General features: G+C 28.9%; 2 protein-coding genes across 2 annotated transcripts; one reads left to right on the forward strand and one right to left on the reverse strand.

Annotated features, from left to right (window-relative positions):
* Positions 1-2,613: 2,613 nt before the first annotated feature.
* Positions 2,614-3,384, reverse strand: LOC126554957 (uncharacterized). Its single transcript, XM_050209942.1, has one exon. It carries the CDS (start codon positions 3,382-3,384, stop codon positions 2,614-2,616), a length of 771 nt encoding a protein of 256 aa, XP_050065899.1.
* A 10,658-nt stretch (positions 3,385-14,042) lies between these two features.
* On the forward strand, positions 14,043-15,233 carry LOC126554958 (uncharacterized). The gene is made up of 4 exons (XM_050209943.1): positions 14,043-14,149; positions 14,220-14,499; positions 14,784-14,963; positions 15,051-15,233. Exons 1-4 carry the CDS (start codon positions 14,043-14,045, stop codon positions 15,231-15,233), a joined length of 750 nt encoding a protein of 249 aa, XP_050065900.1.
* The last annotated feature ends 5,099 nt before the right edge of the window (positions 15,234-20,332 follow it).

The following is a 20,332-nucleotide window of genomic DNA, read 5'->3' on the forward strand; positions in this document are numbered from 1 at the left end:
CTAATATAGAATGACGGATACAACTGGCTTCTATAAATGCATATAAAAATTGTAAAGTACCAATAAAAAATCAAAAACTATACAATTTGATCGACCTATAGAATCTATTAATACCAGGTTCAAACAGTGAGCATGGCAATGAACATAAAATATTTTTGAATTTTTTTCTTTGCATTTAGCTTGAACACCATTTATGTTTCCTGCCATGGTAGATACTCCATCAAAGCACACGGCTATAATATCTAACCAGCTTAGACCTAATTGGTTTACTACAATCCCATCCAGTGAATTAAAAATAGATTGGCATCTACAGCTGTAAGACGTTGCATACAGACAAAATACTCAACCGGTTTATTTAGTGATTCATCATAAAATCTGACTATAACTGATATCTGCTCATGATGACCGCAGTCGCTTGTTTCATCAGCCATAATGGATATTTTCTTGTTTTTTAAAGACAAAACTAATTGTCTTTTTAGAACAGAATGTAGAGAACTAATCAAATCATTTTGAATGAGATTACTCATATAGGTTGCATTTTGTGGTCCTTTTTTGTTTTTTTTAATGTTGGATCATACTTATTTAATAAACATGCAAGCTCTAAAAACATTCCTCTATTGCTATCCTCTTCCCTTTCTTTATGTCTCCTAAGGGCCCAAATAGACGACCGGATTTTGCCGGCCGGCGTCGGCCGTCCGGTTTTTTTTTTTATATAGAGTTAGATGGTGGTAAAAAGACAGTGAAGTTTTTCGCCGGCCGGTTAGTTCGTTCAGTTTGCCGGCTCCGGCGTATTTTTCGACCGGGGACCGCGCTTGGAGGAGCACAGCGACCGGCCGTCAAAAAACCGGTGGACCCTCGCCGGGTCACAGTAAAATACATATAAAATAATATTCATACGTTTTGCCGTCCAGTCACCCGATATCTGATTCATTTCTTACATAACATTATTTTCAATCTTCTTCTCATTTTCGAGATCAGCATCTTTTGTGATAGAAAAGTGAATCTAGTTGGTTTTAAGAAGGTCGAAATTGAAAATTTCATGTATTTTTAAAATCATTTTCGTATACAAAGATTTATCATTGGATTCAAATATAACACATCTATATAATAAAATAAAACAATGACATGCTTGACAAACTACTGTACAGTTAAGTGGTATTCACTATTGTCCACCTTTTTTAAACTTGTACAAGTAAAAATAAAAGTAACTTAAATTAGTTAATTAGTTACTTTTTTTCATATAAAAACCTTTTTTAAAGCTAATAAAGAAAATGGTAACTCAATAAATGTCTTATCAATTTTAAATAAATGTAGAGGTATTTATTAAAATGAATTACTGCAAGTACGTAGGTGTATACTTTAATCAATGATCAAATCCAAAAAAATAAATTAAATTACACCTATAACATTACTGTGTATATATATTATGGGTATAGAATAATATTATATAATTCTGTGAATATTTAAAATAATAACTATGTTTATTACAATTATGATTTATTAATTAATATTTTGGATTATTATTTATTAAATAATATATATTGTATAATATATTTCGGATTATTACAACTTTTTGATATAAAATACATTTTAACTACCTACATTAAATATATTTTTTGTGGTTAATTGTGATATTTAATGATATTAATCTGTGGTTTAAGAATAAAATTAACTTAACGTTACAATTAAATTAACTCATAAGTTACCCACTAAATAACATGTAATAATATTTAACTCGTTATATTAGAAGTTAATTCTAAAAAAAAGAGTAATTACTAGTAGCACTTCGAATTCGTTATTAAACTTAGTTAAAAGTAACTTAACTTTTTCACTCATTATTAATGCTCAATTTTGGTAATTAGTATAACCTCCACTATGCGCTAACTATTTTTATGAGACTGACTTAAAATATGTACCCTAAACATAAATAGTGGTATACCTAGTGGTAAAAACATATTTTATAATAAAAATAAGGTATACAAGAATAATATTAGTAAGTCAAGTAATGTGACAACACAATGCGTGGCTAGATATGTGTAAGCAAATTTTCATCATGTCTATGAATTGACACATGTTTTAACATGATCAGTACACGATTGTCGACGACCAGTGAAAACTTGGCCACAGTCGTATTGATTTAAACAAAATTACTGCAGTTTAATCCCAACCGACCGCAACATTATAAATTAAAATTTTTGATTTGAGACATAAGTTTTATTTTTAAAATGGATCCATCTGATGTTATTGATGACTTGGATTTTGAAAAATTAATTGATGTAGTACGGTCTCACCCAGCTATTTGGAATACATCACATTCAGACTATTCGGACAAAATTAAAAAAGAAAACAGCTGGAATAACGTATGCAAATCATTTTTTAAAGAAAACTGGGAAAATTTGTCAACGAATGATAAAAAAACAGCAGGTAAGTTTAATCAACCATTTATTATTTACTTAATATGAAATACTTAATTTTTTAATTTTTTGTACATAATATATACCTATTATCTATGGATAAAAATAAAATACTTTAACTCAAATTAAAAAAAAAATATATATATATAGTTTAAACATTTAAATTTAAATAACGCAAATATACCTATGTTACAATATTTTAAATTTTTGACATTTGCCATGGAAGTTCACCTTCAGGGCTCATAAAGTATGTTGCGAAATTATCGCGGACTGTTCTTCCAAGTCTCTGCGTACCATTTGTAAACTCCACATCATGGAAATCTTGATATGATGTTGCATCTTCAAAATGTACACCATCACGTACCCTTATGAAATTGTGTAATACACATGCTGCTTTAACCACGTGTGTAACATTTTCTGGTTCCAATGTAATTGGTGTATGGAATAATCGCCATTTGTTGGCTAATATACCAAATGCACACTCTACAAATCGTCTACCCCTACTTAACCGGTAATTATAAATCCGTTGGTCTACAGATAAATTACTACCACCATATGGTCTCATTATTCTGTCAGATAAAGGAAAAGCTTCGTCGGCTAAAAACACATATGGAAAAACGGGACCATTGTAACCATCAATGACTGATGCTTGTGGTAGATCAAGTTCATCACGTTGAAGTCTTTGATAAAAATTACTGTCTTGAAATACTACTGAATCTGAGCCTTTGCCGTATACACCAATATCGACAGCTAAAAATTTATAATTGGCGTCGACAACGGCCATTAGAACAATCGAAAAATAGTTTTTATAATTAAAATATTCTGATCCCTTGTTGCTCGGTTTTCTAATCTGTATATGTTTCCCATCAATAGCTTTGAGGCAATGGGGGAAATTAGCTTTTTTTTTGTATACTTCCGCAACTTGTATCCAATCTTTTTTTGTTAATTCTGGCATGCATGAAGCCTTCATTTTTTGCCAAATAATTTTGCATGTATCTAAAACAATGCCACGGGCGGTACTTGCACCGACTTTAAAATTCACACGGAGTTCAGAAAATGAACACCCCGTAGCTAAATATCTAAAAAAAATCATTCCAATTAAATAATATTGAAATGTAATCTTTATTTTTTTTCTAACTTTTAAAAGTTTTAATTTTTACAAAATTCTTCTCAATTATAAAAATTATTTTGTTAGTTAAAATGCATACAATTTTAAATATTTACAACTAATATTTTAACAAAAATTCACAATAAATTTTTATGAGCATCTGAAGTTCAAATTTTGGATATTCCCACGTAAAATAACTAATAGGCCTATTAGAGCCTAAAATTATTTTTGATAAAATGCTATAAAATAAATTAAGATCCAAGGATTTGGAAAATGTAATGTTTTTTTTTTAATACGTATGGAATAGGGAATTATTGTGAACAGGAATTATTTCTTTCTTTATTTTATGTGCAAATAAGAATTAGGGTAAAATTGAGTAATTGTCATTGACAAGCCAAAAAATAAGAGAAATCATTTTATACATATTATATTTTTAACAGCAAAATATTAAATAATTTTAAATTTGACAAAATTTGTAAAAATGTGAATTTGAAATGCTTATTAAAAAAAATTATCCTAATGTATTTATAATATTTTTCAACTGTTATAATAACATTATATTAGGAGCCTTCTATTAAACTTTCACGGTTTATTTACCCAACAAATTAAAATTTTATTGATATTCATAAAAAAAAAAACTGAAAATGTCCGTAAACAGTTCAAAACAAATCAAAATATTTTTAAAATTGTATCGTGTTTAGAAAATGCTAATATTAACAAGCAGTGAAAATCGCATGTATCTACGGTAAATTTTTTTAGAGTTACATCAAAAACCAAAATAAATTTTGTCAAAAACCGATTTTGTGTAAACAATTGAGAATCTAAGAATCTAAAAGTTGAAAAATTGTTATACCTAAGTGCTGTAAACTATAGTTGTGGTACGTGTGCGCAAAACACACTCTTGTCTGACCATTATTTTTTGCACCATCGTTCTTAACTGGTTGTAATACATTGTACATGTACAGTGACAGACATGAGGAAAAAATGGGGAAATTTACGTGACTCATATAGGAAGTACAAACGTAAGACAAAACAAAGTTCCGGCGCAGGTACGAAGAAAATAAAAAAATATATGTATGCAGACTTTTTAGTTTTTTTGGATTCCACTTTTGAACAAAGAGAGTAAGTATAACATTCTCATTTACATTATATTATATTTATTCGCAGATTGTGCTAATTATTTAAATATATCATATTTGATAACATAAATAACCAAACACAATAATAATAATAATTTATTATGTTAAGTATTATAAAACAAAATGTCTTACTAATTTTTTTTTAGAACGGATTCTAATTATAGCCAGGTAGACAATGATACTTCAATCTCATCAGTTCACTCTATAATTGACATCGAAAATTCCGAAACGAATAAATATTCAAGAAAAAAAAATCCAAAACTAATAATGAAACAGATGATGAAGCTCAAAGTATTTTAGACTTCATTAAATTAAAATCAAAATCCGAAGATGAGGATTATCATTTTGCCATGTCCCTTGTTCCGGAAATTAAAAGAGTTCCTTGGCAACATAAATTGAACCTCAAATCTGAAATAAACTTACTCATAAGCAAGTATCAACAATTATCACAATCTGGACCACAATCAAACAACAGTGGTGTACCACGATACGAGTATTTTCATCGACTGTTAGAACACGATGACAATTTTTCTCAGTTTATTCATCAATCTCAACAGCTACTCTATACATCAGACTACAACCAGATTCCTCCAAACTATAGAAATTCTTCACAGCACTATAGTTAACGTTTCACTGGAACACAGCCAAGTACATCCCAATTATTTCAATAAGAACCACAATATAGTCAAACATACACAATTATGGGGCATGATCATAAACCACAAACTCCAACCGATTTATTGCCACAATCTAACATACAAAGTTCTCCACAAAATCTATCTCCCACTCTTTCCACACATACTTCCACTTACCAACGTTTTAATATTTTATAACCCAATTTTTAGTACTAGGTCAGTACCACTTAAAATCATATTTATTTGTTCACAATATTTTTAGTTAAGCTAACTTTTCTTTGCGATTTTATAATAACTCGAGTACTAATTTTTTTTTTAAGTTTTATTTTTTTAGTTCAGCATGGAAAGCTGAAGAAATTGAGCTCAAGGAATAGGCTATAGCTATTTGCTTATAATTGTATTAAAAATCAAAATATCATTAACTGATTAATTAGTATTTAACTAAACATTCAATAAGTGTTAAGCGTTTTTATACTATTATTTGTTATTTATTATATGATTCGATTTTAGTAATACATAAATTATTTAATAACATAAAAATTAATTTATAATATTATAGAAATGTGTGTTATTAAATTGTACAACTACTTTTACCTAATTGTTCCTACTAGTAGTTACTACTGCGGAATATATTTTTTATATAGATTTGTGCTATACAAAAGGTAGGAAAGAGGTGTAATAATATATATATTTCATGTTTTTAACCTAATAAACTTAATATTAATTCTTAATATCCTAATTTTGTATAGACTGTTGCAGCCGCAACAATTTTAATTTATACATTTTATTATGAAAATATATTATTTTAATTACTTAAAAAAATGTTTTAACTATCATAAAAATGTGTGAAGTGTGATAAATGGGACTAGTGTAAAAAGTATAAAGGTATAAAATATAAATGAATAAACTCATAATATACACTACCTACCTTAACGCTATACATAGACGTTCCTTTGGACCAATAGAAACTCTCATATCAGTGATTTTCTTGGTTAAATTTGTTTCCAACAAACTGTATAGTTCATCAAATGTTAACATTGTCATTCGAGTATAACTAAAAAATTCATCTAAAAAACAATAATTTATTTATTAAGAAAAAAAAAATTTGTTTATTATTATTATTATTATTATTATTATTATTTTTTTTTTTTTTTTTTTTTTTTTTATTTTATTTTATTATTATTTTTTTTTAATTGTTATTACCTTCATTAGTTCTTAGTTCATTATAGGTTACTATAAATGTCCTTGATCCATTCTCCTAGCTAATACAGGATGTACCCACCAACGACGATTTTGAATTTTTCTTTTTTCTTTTTTAAAAACTAAAGTGCAATTATCGCTAGAGTTTTTGAATCCATTTTTAAAACTTAAACTGAACACGACAAACTCTACCAACAGACTGAGCTCGAAAGAAAAATATTTACTTTATTTCAAACTCTTAACTAATTTAAAATTATTCCATATTATATTTGGTGTACTAGGTAGATCATTTCCAAAATGTATCACTAAACAAGTTTAAAATTTAATCGAATATGTACGTATTATAATTTTTCAATAAGTACTGAAATCGAAAAATATTTTATTAACTCTACCGGGTTTTTAAAATAATATTATAAACATACCATAATAATAATACTAATTCGCCGGCCGGTGGACACTGGTGGTATAATCGATCGGACGGCAGAAACGCCGCCGCCGGCCGGCAAAATCCGGTCGTCTGTTTGGGCCCTAAATGGCTTTCCTGTCTTTGCTAAAAGTATAGTAATATTTATGAGTCTATGTATTACACTTTTATTTCCTTGTCTTTCAATTTGTCTTTTACTCAGAGATTTTTCTTTGGTTAATAAGAAAATTAGAAAGTGATGTGAAACTATGAAAATGAGATTTTGATTTTTGGTGTTTTTTTAACGATTCGCTGATATTCTTCTATGTATTGAACCCTTTTGTAGTAAATGCCGTTTTTTTTTGTCCTACATTTAGATTATTTGAAGAAAAACATCTGCATGCAAAGCAAAAGGCAGAATCAGTAGTTGGACTATACTCTAACCACTTAAATTCACTATAATATTTTTTATGAAAGCTTCGAGAATAGTTTCCACACTGTGTTCTCGGAAAAGTATCAAAATTAGGTTGAAAAGGTCCACGTGTAATTCTTGCTTGAAATTCTAAACGGTTTGATGGTAAAGCATTGATTGGATCATCTGGGTGAGGTGCAGTTTTTTCTATAATATATATATATTTTAAGAATTAACTTAGAAACTTATCTAATAAAATTTTTTTTCTGCACAATGACTACACAAACAACTAATCAATGCACAAGGATACAATGAGTATTTATATTTGATAAATATAAACCTATAAACCATCTAAGCATACAATAGCTTAAAACACAACATAGGTTAATATCTAAACTAGTAACTTCATAATATACATACAAGTATCTTACATACTTGTAAGTTGTAACAGACTTGAGCCTGATCTGTATATATATTTAACACATTCATAACAGCAATTATAAGTTTTAATGTTCCCTGATTGAAACAATCATTCAAACCAAAAGAAGGAGTAGTAGTTTTTTTTTATTTGTTTATAAAAACACAGTTTATACATAAAATATAGGTACTATAACATGTAGATGCTACAAAAATTCAATTAATAACATAACACATAAACAGCCGTCACAAAACGTTGAAAAAATATAAATATTATCACAGACATTTATTATAAAACAACTTTATCTTTATTCATTTTTATGTGGTAATTGTATTATACTTGGTTGCTCATTAGTAGACACTGACAATTCTGAATATTCTGGATTGCGCTGAAATATGTTAACATCCTTAACATTTGTCGATCCTTGAAAAATTAATTTAAATTACAGATAACAAATAATAATAATAATAATAATAATAATATGCTGTTATTCACATATAAATATATGTTAGAATAATGCATCATGTATGTATACCTGATTTCTCATTAGAATAAACTGAGGTGGAACATTCTGGATGTTGCTGCAACACGTTAACTTTGGTCGATTCTAAAATAATAATTACATTTCTAAAATATTTTCAACAGCTATAATAAATAAATAAATTTAAATGTAATTTACTTACCATTATTGGAATACCCAATGTGCAAAGTTATATTCCATAGATATTTAAGCGATGTTTCATGGAAACACGGAACATCGCATTTTAAGTCGAAATCACGTTACTGCAATATGTATGCGATTTCTTATGCTTATAACTGCTGTCATTCAGAAAATATTGCTTATCTGTTACATAAAAACATCCCAGTGATATTTCAAAAATACATTCATTTTATATTTCATTGAAATGTAATAACATATAATATGCATTGATAAAAATATTGATCCTTGTAATATCAATATAATAAAAAAATAAATAAATATAACACTTAAAAACATATTCTGTTTCAATTAATTTAAATTTATTATCCATTTACATACTATACTTAAACAAAAACATAATAATAATAATTTATAAAAAAAACCAAATTTCTACAACTATAAACACATTTTATACAAATTTACAATCATTTTCAATAAAATAAACATATATGTATATCAATATAAAATATAGGTTAATGCATAATAATTAGTACCTAAATATTTTAAGGATAAATATAATAAATTTAAATATAAACACACTCACATTATAAAAAAAATGTTAAAAGTTATATTTAATGTGACTATTTTTCAAAAAAAGAATATGTAAGTTCCATAATAATTGCCTTATGTGTACTAACAGGAATCATGAAACACTTATTTTTTATTTCATCGAGATTCACTGAAAAACATTCTGAAATTGTTAAATCTACTATAAATGAACCCAAAACAGAAGAATCAATGAAAGATGTCATATAGAATGAAGTACAATTTAAAAATCTTTGTACAATTAATTTAATATTGGATTTATTAGGATCTGATTGTAGTGATTTTACTATATGTTTCACTTTGAAAATATAGTTATTTTTTAAGCTTACATATTTATCACTCTCTTTTATATTATTTATTTTCATACCTAAATCATTTAAAACAATTATTTTGTAAACCCTATCTGTTCGATTGAAATGTACTGAAGATGTACAATTTTCTATTTCTTTTTCACATGATATAGAGTACTGTAATTCTAGTGGATCTACTAAAAAAAAATTTTTGTTTTTCACTTATCCTATTAAAAATCTCCTGAAGACAATATTTAGAAGATTTAATAGAGAATTTAATTTCTTGTAAATAATTTTCATATTTAAAACAACTAAAGTTGTCAAGTGGACCATGAATTTTAACAAACATGGGGAGATGCAATAAGCTATGTACATTACCTATGTGATAACAAGTGATCTCCATAAAAAGTTGAATATTGAATAATAAATTTTTTGAAAAGTATTTCAGCCTATTCATTATGAGTTTGGCATGTAACATTACTTATTAATAGTTTAACACCAGAAACTAATAGCATGAAATGTGCATAGAAAGATTTTTTTAATTTTCCTTTTAATACTACTTGACCAGAATAAAGTAAAAAAAACCTTAGCTCTGTAGCTTTCCAGTAGTCTATATCTTCTAATACTCGTGGCTACCGTGGTAAACACGCTTATGAATGTATATGTTTTATACGTATATATATGTGTTTTATACGAGAATGTACTCACGGCGCTCATGGTACAAGAGGCGGGGTTTTAGCGTGATAACATAGAGATATCGTACGGATGCGAGACGAAAAAACCGTGTTAGCCGAATGTACGGATAGATGGCGCCACCATCGACGCCGCCGATAATAGGACATGATAATAGTGTGATGGGTGGGGCGACGGTGACGTAGTGGATATGGCAGCGGGAGGGGGAGGGGGCAGCGCAGTATGAGTGACGGTGGCCCGATGACGTAGTGGATATGCGGCAGGAGGGGGAGGGGGTGGCGCATGGTAGCGCAGGATGGATGATGTTGTTAGGAGGTGAGGGCGGAGGGTAGCGCAATACATGCAGGGGGTGGTGAAGCGGGGGGGAGCGCAATTCAGGCGTGGGGGGATTCAGTACCGACTATTTCACCCTACTAACTTTATTAAAGACGTTGTTGGTTACATAATGTAATAATAATTTATTTATTTATATAATTGTATACGCCCACAATTGAGCTCAGAACAGTAGTTTTTTTTCTATATGTTTATACAATAGTAAATTTACTTAATATTAATCTTTTTAGCTTTACATAATATATTAGTATTTATACTTAATACATTATAGTAGGTACTTAATGATACCGTTAACATGTAAATAATATTGATTTCAACGTGGTTAAATTGTCGTAGAAAAAATCGAAATTATTAATTGAGTTACTAGAAATTTGCATTCTATTGATTGGAGAGCATTGACTGTAATTACTACGATAGGTAGGCACATAGAATGTTTTTGATATACGACTATTGGTTTGAGGAAAATTTAGAGGTATTTGGTTTAAAAGTTCTAGACACATTATTTGAGAGTTTAGTAGTTTATACAACCAAGAACATCATGAAATGTTCTCCTATTTTTAAGCAATACGATATTAAACTCACTAGTTAGCTGCTCAAAGGATATGTCAGTTCTTTTTGACTTATAAGCAAGTACTCTCAAAAATCGCTTTTGGACCCGTTCAATTTTACTAATTATTCCCGTTTGGTGAGGATTCTAAATAACTGATCCATATTCGAGAATAGAACGTACTAAAGAACAATATAAGAGTTAATAGCAAATCGGATTTTTGAATTCTAAGCAGATTCGTCTTATAAAACCGAATACTCTGAGAGATTTATTACACATTATGGTTATGTGATTATTAAAGGATAAGTTGTTTGACAATAGAATACCTAAATCCTTTATCTGAAACACATTAAATTAGTTATTCATTTTATATTGAAATTGGATATTTGTGTTTTACCGAAAAAATGAAATTTGCGAACATTTTTCGGCATTAACATTTAACCCATTTAATGAACACCATAGGCATAACTTATCTAGATCAGCTTGTAATTTAAGGCGGTCATCATAAGAGTAGATAGGCATATATAATTTTAAATCGTCTGCAAACATTAAGAAACGACTGTTTATAAAAATATCTTTAACGTCATTTATAAAAAAGTATAAATTATACAGGTGATAAGTGTCTACCTTAAGGGACTCCAGATGTAACATTAATAGGCAATGAGACAATATTACCTAGTTTTAATTGCTGAGTTCTATCATTCAAGTATGATTTAAGCCATGTTTGCATTTGTTCTACAATGCCAACACTTTCTAGTTTTTTTTATCAGAATAGATAAATCTACTCTGTCAAACGTTTTCTTAATATCAGTGTATACAGCATCAACCTGTATACCTTTACTAATTGTTGACATAAGATCAGTATAGTAGACTAATAAATTGGTTGTTGTTGACCTCGAATGTCAAAACCCATGTTGGTTATCTGAAATTACTTTATTAAGAACGGTTGTGAATTTGAGTACTAACAGTTTTTCAAAAGTTTTAGGCAATGAACTTAACTGCGAAACAGGGCGGTAGTTTGTTACAACATTACGATTACCTGATTTAAATATAGGATAAATAAAGTTGGATTTCCATTGATCGGGAAAACAACCAGATGATAAAGAAAGGTTGAATAGATAATGTATGGGACAAGTTAATGAAAAATAACACTTTTTATAAACTATTTCGGGAATGTAGTCTGGGCCACTTAGTTTTATATGACAAATTATGAAGAGTATTAAATATTTCAGTTATGGTGAACTGGCAACTGTTAAAGTTAATATTGGTATTATAGCATAGGATGTGGTTAATATTACTATTCGGTTGGCTGTAAACAGATTCAAAATATGATTTAAAAATGTTTACGGTGTCATCCATATTTTTTGCAATAAGAATACCATCAGTTATGTTACAAGGTATGTCATAACACTTTTGTTGATTCTCAATAAAGCTCCAGAAATACTTAGGATCATTTGTCATATAAGATTGAATTTGCTCAATATATTTATTATAACATAACTTAGAAAAAATTTTGCATTTTTTTCCTTGTTGCAGAGAAAATTTCGTAATCAGCATTATTACCAGACGACTTAAATAATTTATGCTGCTGTTTTTTCTGTTTAATCAGCATACAGAGATTTTTAGAATACCACTTTGGGAACAAACAACTACGAATTTACGTTTTACAAACGGTTTGATCAATTGCGTCTGACATTACTTCATTAAAAATATCTTATGCAGCATTTATATCACTTAAATTATACATTTTAGATCAGTCATAACTAGCCAAAATGAGATTTAATTGGTCATAGATTGCTTTTTTGAAATCATAAAATCAAGAATTAGGATAGAAATGAACAGGAGATATATTTATGGTGTAATTAGTAGTTAATATTGGATGGTACAGATCAGTTGGAACAATAGTATCATCTAACGGCATACAATTTATCAATGGGTTATTTGAAAAAACCAAACCGAGTTGAGTACCATAGATATTTAAGATATTATTTAATTGATGCAGGTTTTGCGATGAAAAACAATCAAATATGATTTCTGAACGAGAAGAAATTGTTCCATTACATATAAGGCCAATATCGTTACTAGTAGTACTTGTGGTAGATTGTAGTTGCCGTAAATTAAAAAATTAGTATCAAAGGTATATTTATTAAATAGTCACTCAACCATCTCCGCGTGTACTTTATAACTATTTAAAGGACTGTTTGGTGGTATATAGCAGGCACTTATTACACACTTATCGTATTTCCCCCATTTAATCAGTACAAACAATTGTTCAACACTATCAGATTGTATATTAATAATCTCGGCCTCAAAACATTTATTCACACAGATAGCTACACCACCACCTCTAATACAATTACTTGTTTTATCGCTCCGATCTAGACGGAACATATTATAGCGATCAAACCCGAGTTAGATATCTGATATATTAGAATTTAACCAAATTTCCACAAATACAAAATAATTGTAACTAAATGGTTGACGTGGACTATTACATATCAACATATTTAACTTAGTACGTAAACCTCTTACATTTTGGTAGTAATCTATTAATGATTTTGTTTTCGCTGGAATAATTCATACGAACTTGTAGTCAACTACTCCGACTGGCATTGCTAATTTCGAGAGGGTGACCATAAAACAAATATGCATATATATATATAATTATATTATATTATATTATATTATATTATATTATATGTATATAAGTTGTCTACAATAATATAATAATACAAAATAATTAATAATAATATAATATACTATAATAATTAATAAACGGGTGCCCAAAATATCTGAATAACATACATATATGGAGAAGGCAATAATAATAATATTGTGACCAATGGATCAGTATGGAAAACAATTATTGAATAATTAACTATGATAATTGATAATACAAAATGATTACAAATGATTACAAAATGATAATATAATAATAAAATAAGAAATCGATGGGTCGTTATAAATCAAGGTTTATAGATTATAAAGGTTGTCTCAACTTGATAATAACAAATTTTAGTGGTGGAGCAAAACAGACCGTGACGTCATCCGCCGTACACTTATTTTGTTTACATGATACCGAGTATACGACATTATACGTTTGTGTAAAATTATTTTAATTTAAAAGTTGTTCTTACATCTTTTTTCTAATTAATCTTGTTAGTTATTAATGTTTCTTTGGTTTGTTATGATTCTACGTTAATTATGGTAAATAAAAACCCAAGAGGAGGTTCATCATGCGCGGTTGCTACATGCACAAATTATTCTGGAAAGATTAAAACCAGCGGTAGAATAGATTTGTCATTTCATAGGTATAGTATAAAACTACAAATACTTATATAAAACTGTATGCAATATATTAATTTTTAAATTAATTTAAAGGTTTCCTAAAGATGATACAGTGGCAAAGAAGTGGCAACATTTATGTAAGCGAGGTGATGTTTGGAACCCCAAAAATGCATATATTTGTTCTGATCATTTTACAAAAGATGATTTTGTACGAGATCTGAAAGCAGAACTATTGGAATATAAACCGAAGATTCGATACTTGAAACAAAATGTTTTACCTTCATTAAACCTACCTCTTGACCATGCTCATACTCCTCTATCCGAGTCTTCGTTAAACCGTAGGAATCGAATGAATGTAAAACATACAAAACAGGTAAATCTACTTATTTCTTTATTTATGATCTATGGTAGATAAATTAATTTAATTTAATTAATTATTATGTAGTCTGTTGTCTATTACATAGAATTCATTAAAATATATTATATTATTAATAAACCTAATGTAGTGTTTTTAATACAAATTATTTAAAAAAATTCCTATATTTTATGGAATATTGAATGGTTTTATAATAAAATACATATTTATCTAGATGGTACCTAATGTTTTATAATGTTATGTTTCCTGTAACAATAATGAAATTACATTTGTGTTTGTAGGCTCATGACCAGCTCATATTATCAAGTATAGTACAAAATGAATCAAATATAGAGGAGGATTCAAATAGTTGTACTGCAGATAATATTTTGGACTATGAGCAATTGTATAATAATCTTATACAAGAACATGAAGCTTTAAAAACTCAATTTTTTGAACAGAATCGACTGAATCAATACGAAGTAGACTACAAAAGAATCAATGAAAATCTTAGACTCAACATGAAAATTTTACAAAAAAATTTAAGTACAACAAATAAATTATTAAAGGAAAACCAAAAACACATGAAAGCAATTAAAATACAATCTCTAGACCAAAGCAAGGCTGTTGAGAATCAAGCTAGGAAATTAGTTTCATCTGTACTCACTCGAAATCAGCTAGATCTTATTCTTAAGAAAAAGAAAAAAGTACGTTGGTCTAGGGAAGAGATTTCCAAAGCATTTACGCTTTGATACTTTAGTAAAAAGGCTTATAAATATGTGAAGGATGAATTACATTATCCTCTTCCTGGTAAAAAATACATCATATTTATTATTTTGTATAATCTTTTTAGTCGAAGTATTTATGTTATAGGTTTGTCATGTCTTCCTCGGTGGGCTAAAACCATTGACATGAGAAATGGTGTACTGCAGGATGTGCTAAAAATTATGAAACTGAATGGTGAAACTTTGAATGATTATGAAAAATTAACGGTCCTAATGTTTGACGAAGTAAAAGTTTCATATACTATGGAATATGATGTGTTGCATGATCAAGTACTTGGTCCACATTAGTTATAATCTAATATATTGATTGTATACCTTTTAACCAATGTCTTTACTATTTAAATAATATTTATTTTAAATTCTAATATTTCAATTAAATTGTTAAATCTATTTTATATGTATGAAAACTCATGATAATTTAACTAACTGTTTAATTTCAGGTGGTCATGGCCCGTGGAATTGCTTCAAAATGGAAGCAGCCCATTTTTGTTGATTTTGATACTAAGATGACAAAACAAATTTTGATTGATATAATTGATAGACTTAATCAAATTGGGTTTAAAGTAGTTTGCTGTGTGAGCGATTGTGGTGGAGGTAATGTTGGCCTATGGAAAGAATTGGAAGTTAATCATGAAAACCCTATTTTTGATACACCTAATGGACAAAGTATAATATGCGTTCCCGATGCACCTCACCTTTTAAAATTGATACGCAATTGGTTTTTGGACACAGGTTTTAAATTGAATGGTAATGTTATTAATAAAAAACCTATAGAAACATTAATAAGTAAGATAACTACTGAAGTTAATGTTTGTCATAAATTAACTCCAATGCATTTAACTTGTGAAGGATCACAGCGTCAAAATGTAAAATTGGCTGCTCAGCTTTTATCCCATAATACTGCTTCAGCTCTTACACGTTATCAGCTTATTGAGGATACCAAATTAAATAATAACACTGCAAACTTTATCGAACTCATTAACAATTGGTTTGATCTAGCAAATGTTGCTCATCCTCACAATTACAGTTCTCAGTTCAAGTCTCCATATGGTAAATTTTTGAAAGAACAGAATTGTCTGTTTAATGAAACTATTAATCAAATGAGATGTGTGGGAAAAAGTTGCCTACAAATATTTCAAAAAGGCATTTTAATGCACATTAATGGTACTCGACATCTTCTGAATGTATTAAAAGAAAATGGATTAAGCTATTTACTTACTAGCAAAATTAATCAAGACGCTCTTGCAAATTTATTTTCTCAAATACGATCTAAAGGGGGACTTAACGATCATCCATCTCCATTAAACGCAATTTATAGATTAAGAATGATTATTTTAGGTAAAAATCCTAGAATAACATCTAATCATTCAATAATCATTCAAACACTACTGATGACAACAAAGAGGAATTTATGGTTGCTAATGCAGTAAAATCAGTAAATTTAAAATTGGGTGATGAACATATTGGTGAAGATGAAATAATTAGTAGTGACACTGACACAGCGAGTGAAAATGGATCACAATTATGTAATGAAGATAAAAATAAGGTTGAAATGGATAATGATGCGGTTGAATATTTAGCTGGCTGGGTAGCTAAAAAACATAGGTTCAATATACCTGGAATTGGCAGCACTACAACTCAAGTGAATAAGAATAATATTAAGAATACGCTCGGTCATGATTATGAAATACCCTCATGGATCAACCATGTTTCATATGGTGGGTTAATAGAACCCAGCTCTGAATTTAAAAAGATAATTTTTCGAATCGAGAGGTTGTTCAACAAATTTACTAAGAACACAATTAACAAAGGACCTAACATTGTGAAGCAGTTAACAAACAAAATTTTATGTAGAATGGAATTGAAGATAAATGGAAACCTTCAATACAAACATATATTAAACAGCGAATACTAATCCGAATGAAATATTATAACCAAAATGCGTTATTACTTAAAAAGAAAAATAAGGCTAAAATTCAATTAAAAAACTTTCAAAATTAAAAAAAGTTATGACTTAATCATGTTTATTGTATTAATTGTATTTTATTACATTTTTAGATTAATAAACGTTCCTTTTTTGTATCTTATTATTTATTTTGTGGATCTTAACATTTATTTTTATTTAGCCATAAAAGTAGAACCAAAAGTCGAAACTACAATGACAACTTATATTAAATCCAGTTAAAGAATACCTATGTTGAGAAATGTATTGTGAAAAATCTTACTTAAATAAAACACTAAAATCGTTTTTTTATGATTTTTGAGTAAAATTATAGAGGATAATATATTTTAGGTTTTTACATACCTTTTTTTTATTTTTATTATTAATTGTATTTCAAAATGAAACGAAAATGTACATTTAAATGATATTCATAATATTTATATTGTTTTGAGTAAATATTTAGAAAAACCGATGTGGTATACCCTCCAAAGTCAAAATTATTACTCTCTATAATATTTGTAATGAGTGATTTTACTCTAAATTTACTCAAAAAGATTAAAAAAAATGATTCTGTACACAATTTGTTTAACGGCGTATAGCATGCCCGCTGCCGCCGCAAAATGTGTACGGCCGGTGACGTCACGCACGTGATAGGCGCCGCGGGGGATTTGAATTGTTTATACGATTATGAGATAACCTTTATAATCTATAAACCTTGGTTATAAATACTACCTATTACGGCACCATAATATTGTTATCATTATGCAGTCGTTATCATTTTTATTTTATCAAGCAAAAATATGTTATCTAAAATATGCGCGGCAATTAGTATTTTGATGGTTGAAACCCAATTAATTCGATATTTAACTTTATACAATGTAAGTCGTAGTTGCAATGAGATCTATTGTTGTATACAATGTCATTGATGGTATTAAGATAAGACCAGAGAATTTATTACATGACATAATATGCAGTATTTCAAAACTGTTAAATATAATAGGTAATTTATTACAGTATAGTACTGTACTACTTCCATAGTACTATGAAAAATATCCGAATACAAAAATATAAATAAAGAATTGTTGCAAAACTGGTATTTTATATTTTCCTAATCAATTGAAGAATAAAAATCTTTCTTCAATTCACTTTAGTATGGTTTACTTATATGAGTGAACCGTTTGCCTTCATTAATCATGAGTGACAGTGAATTTTTTAATAATATAAAATCAACATTAACTAATGCTGAGATATATAATGCAAAAACAATCGGGGAGACGGATAATTTTGAGCTTTTTTTAAAACAAATAAATGTATTAGGTTATGGATTTGTAAAAAGCAAAACAACAAAATATGATGGTAATTATTATTTGTATTTGAAATTACAAACAAGAATAATGTTGTAAAGAATACTTTTAAAAAGTATTTAAATAGGCCTAAATGCTCAAATAAATATTTTTTTTCAAGTATTTTTACCTAATCTAAACCTCTATTTTACAATACTTTTGGTTTTTAAAGTAGGTTTGTAATTAATATTTAATTTTTTTATTAAATAACCCAGATAGCAATTGTGTAATGATAATAAGTGGAAAATTATGCTCCGTGTTCACCTTCTGTTTCCTTTGGAAATAATTGACCGTTTTTTATGTTTTTAAGCTCGTTAAGTTTATAAAAAGTGCGCGGATGACTGGTGTCGTTGTTGAGTCAGTCTTCCTAATATTTCTTTACTTAATGTCAGTTTTTTAATTCTGTTATACTACGTGAACGTGAAAAGGTAAAACCAAATAAAATTCACTTTATCAGTTAATTACGGCTTATCGACTAACGATAAGTAGCGGCGTCCCGCGTCTGAATTTTTCTTGATTAGAAAGCGGCACGTGTCAAGGCCAACACTCAAGCTGCTTTTAGCGTCGGGTGTAATTTAATTGGCCTATCTACATTTTTAAAGGCGTCTTACTTTAATTAATTTTTATTATTTACTTATTAGTTAAACTATTAGTCGTTTAACGCAATGGCTCAAAGTAATGATCTACTTTCTATTGAGCTGAATAAGTGGACAAAAAGCATGCTCGTTGACTTCATTATTACTCAATCACTACCTGCAGGTGTGAAATTGAGTGAGGAATTGTCAACATTCTTAAAAGGATCTTCTTCTAACCCTAATTCGTTATCTTCTGAGAACTCATTAAATGTGGCCACTATTCTTCAATCCGTTGTCGATGAACTGAAATCTGTAGCACTTAGTAACTCTAAGTTACATGATAAGCTAAACCGTCTCGATATGACTGCTAAGGTTACCACTTCTCCTAATTTGAATACTGGTTCAAACAGTCTACCAACTACTTCACTCTCCAAGCCGAATACGGATACTCATTCTAGACAGCCTGCAATCCAATCGACTACTACTCTATCCTCGTCCATAAAATCAAAATTTATCGTTGGCTCTCATAAAAGTGTATCCTCCAAGTTGTCATCAGTGCCGGTGCGGAAGCATATTGATATCTTTGTCTCAAGACTTGAGCCATGTGTAACGACCACTATGCTTGAATCTGAATTGTTCAATAGCTACTCAGATGTGACCATAAATAAATTAGTGACAAAACACCCATCATATTCTTCATTCCATGTGCGCCTGCCTGCGGAGAAGCTTGATGATGTCCTCGAACCTACATTCTGGCCTGATGGCGTAATGGTCAAACGCTTTGGGGTCGTCTTACGCCCGAGATGATTCTAAGCGACACTCCAAAAAACTAATTTCTTCATGTACGCCTACCTGTGCTCCTCTTGTTGATATACACGCTTATAATTATAATAATAAGGATTATTGTTTATGTAGTGATTTATGTACTTGTAACCATTTTCTCTTAGGTTTTTATCAAAATTGCCGCGGTTTAAGAACCAAGCTAAGTATTTTAAAATGTAATGTCGCTGTTTTTGATTATGTTTTTATCTGTTTCTCTGAAACATGGCTATGTGACAGCTTCTATGATAGTGAACTTGGTCTATCTAACTATATCATTTATAGATGTGATAGAAATAGTTTAACAAGTAATTTTTCTAGAGGTGGTGGCGCTCTCATTGCCATTCGTAGTGACATAGTATCTAATTTAATTTACACTCCAGCTAC

The sequence above is a fragment of the Aphis gossypii genome, unplaced genomic scaffold, assembly GCF_020184175.1.
Source record: "Aphis gossypii isolate Hap1 unplaced genomic scaffold, ASM2018417v2 Contig00662, whole genome shotgun sequence".
Taxonomy (NCBI): domain Eukaryota; kingdom Metazoa; phylum Arthropoda; class Insecta; order Hemiptera; family Aphididae; genus Aphis; species Aphis gossypii.

Excerpts from the sequence above, each read along its gene's own strand:
- LOC126554957 (XM_050209942.1), bottom strand. The coding sequence starts at position 3,384 with ATGAAGGCTTCATGCATGCCAGAATTAACAAAAAAAGATTGGATACAA.
- LOC126554958 (XM_050209943.1), top strand. The coding sequence starts at position 14,043 with ATGGTAAATAAAAACCCAAGAGGAGGTTCATCATGCGCGGTTGCTACA. Across the intron at positions 14,500-14,783 it reads ATGTAAAACATACAAAACAG|GCTCATGACCAGCTCATATT; the intron begins GTAAATCTACTT and ends TTGTGTTTGTAG. Across the intron at positions 14,964-15,050 it reads ATCGACTGAATCAATACGAA|GAAAACCAAAAACACATGAA; the intron begins GTAGACTACAAA and ends AAATTATTAAAG.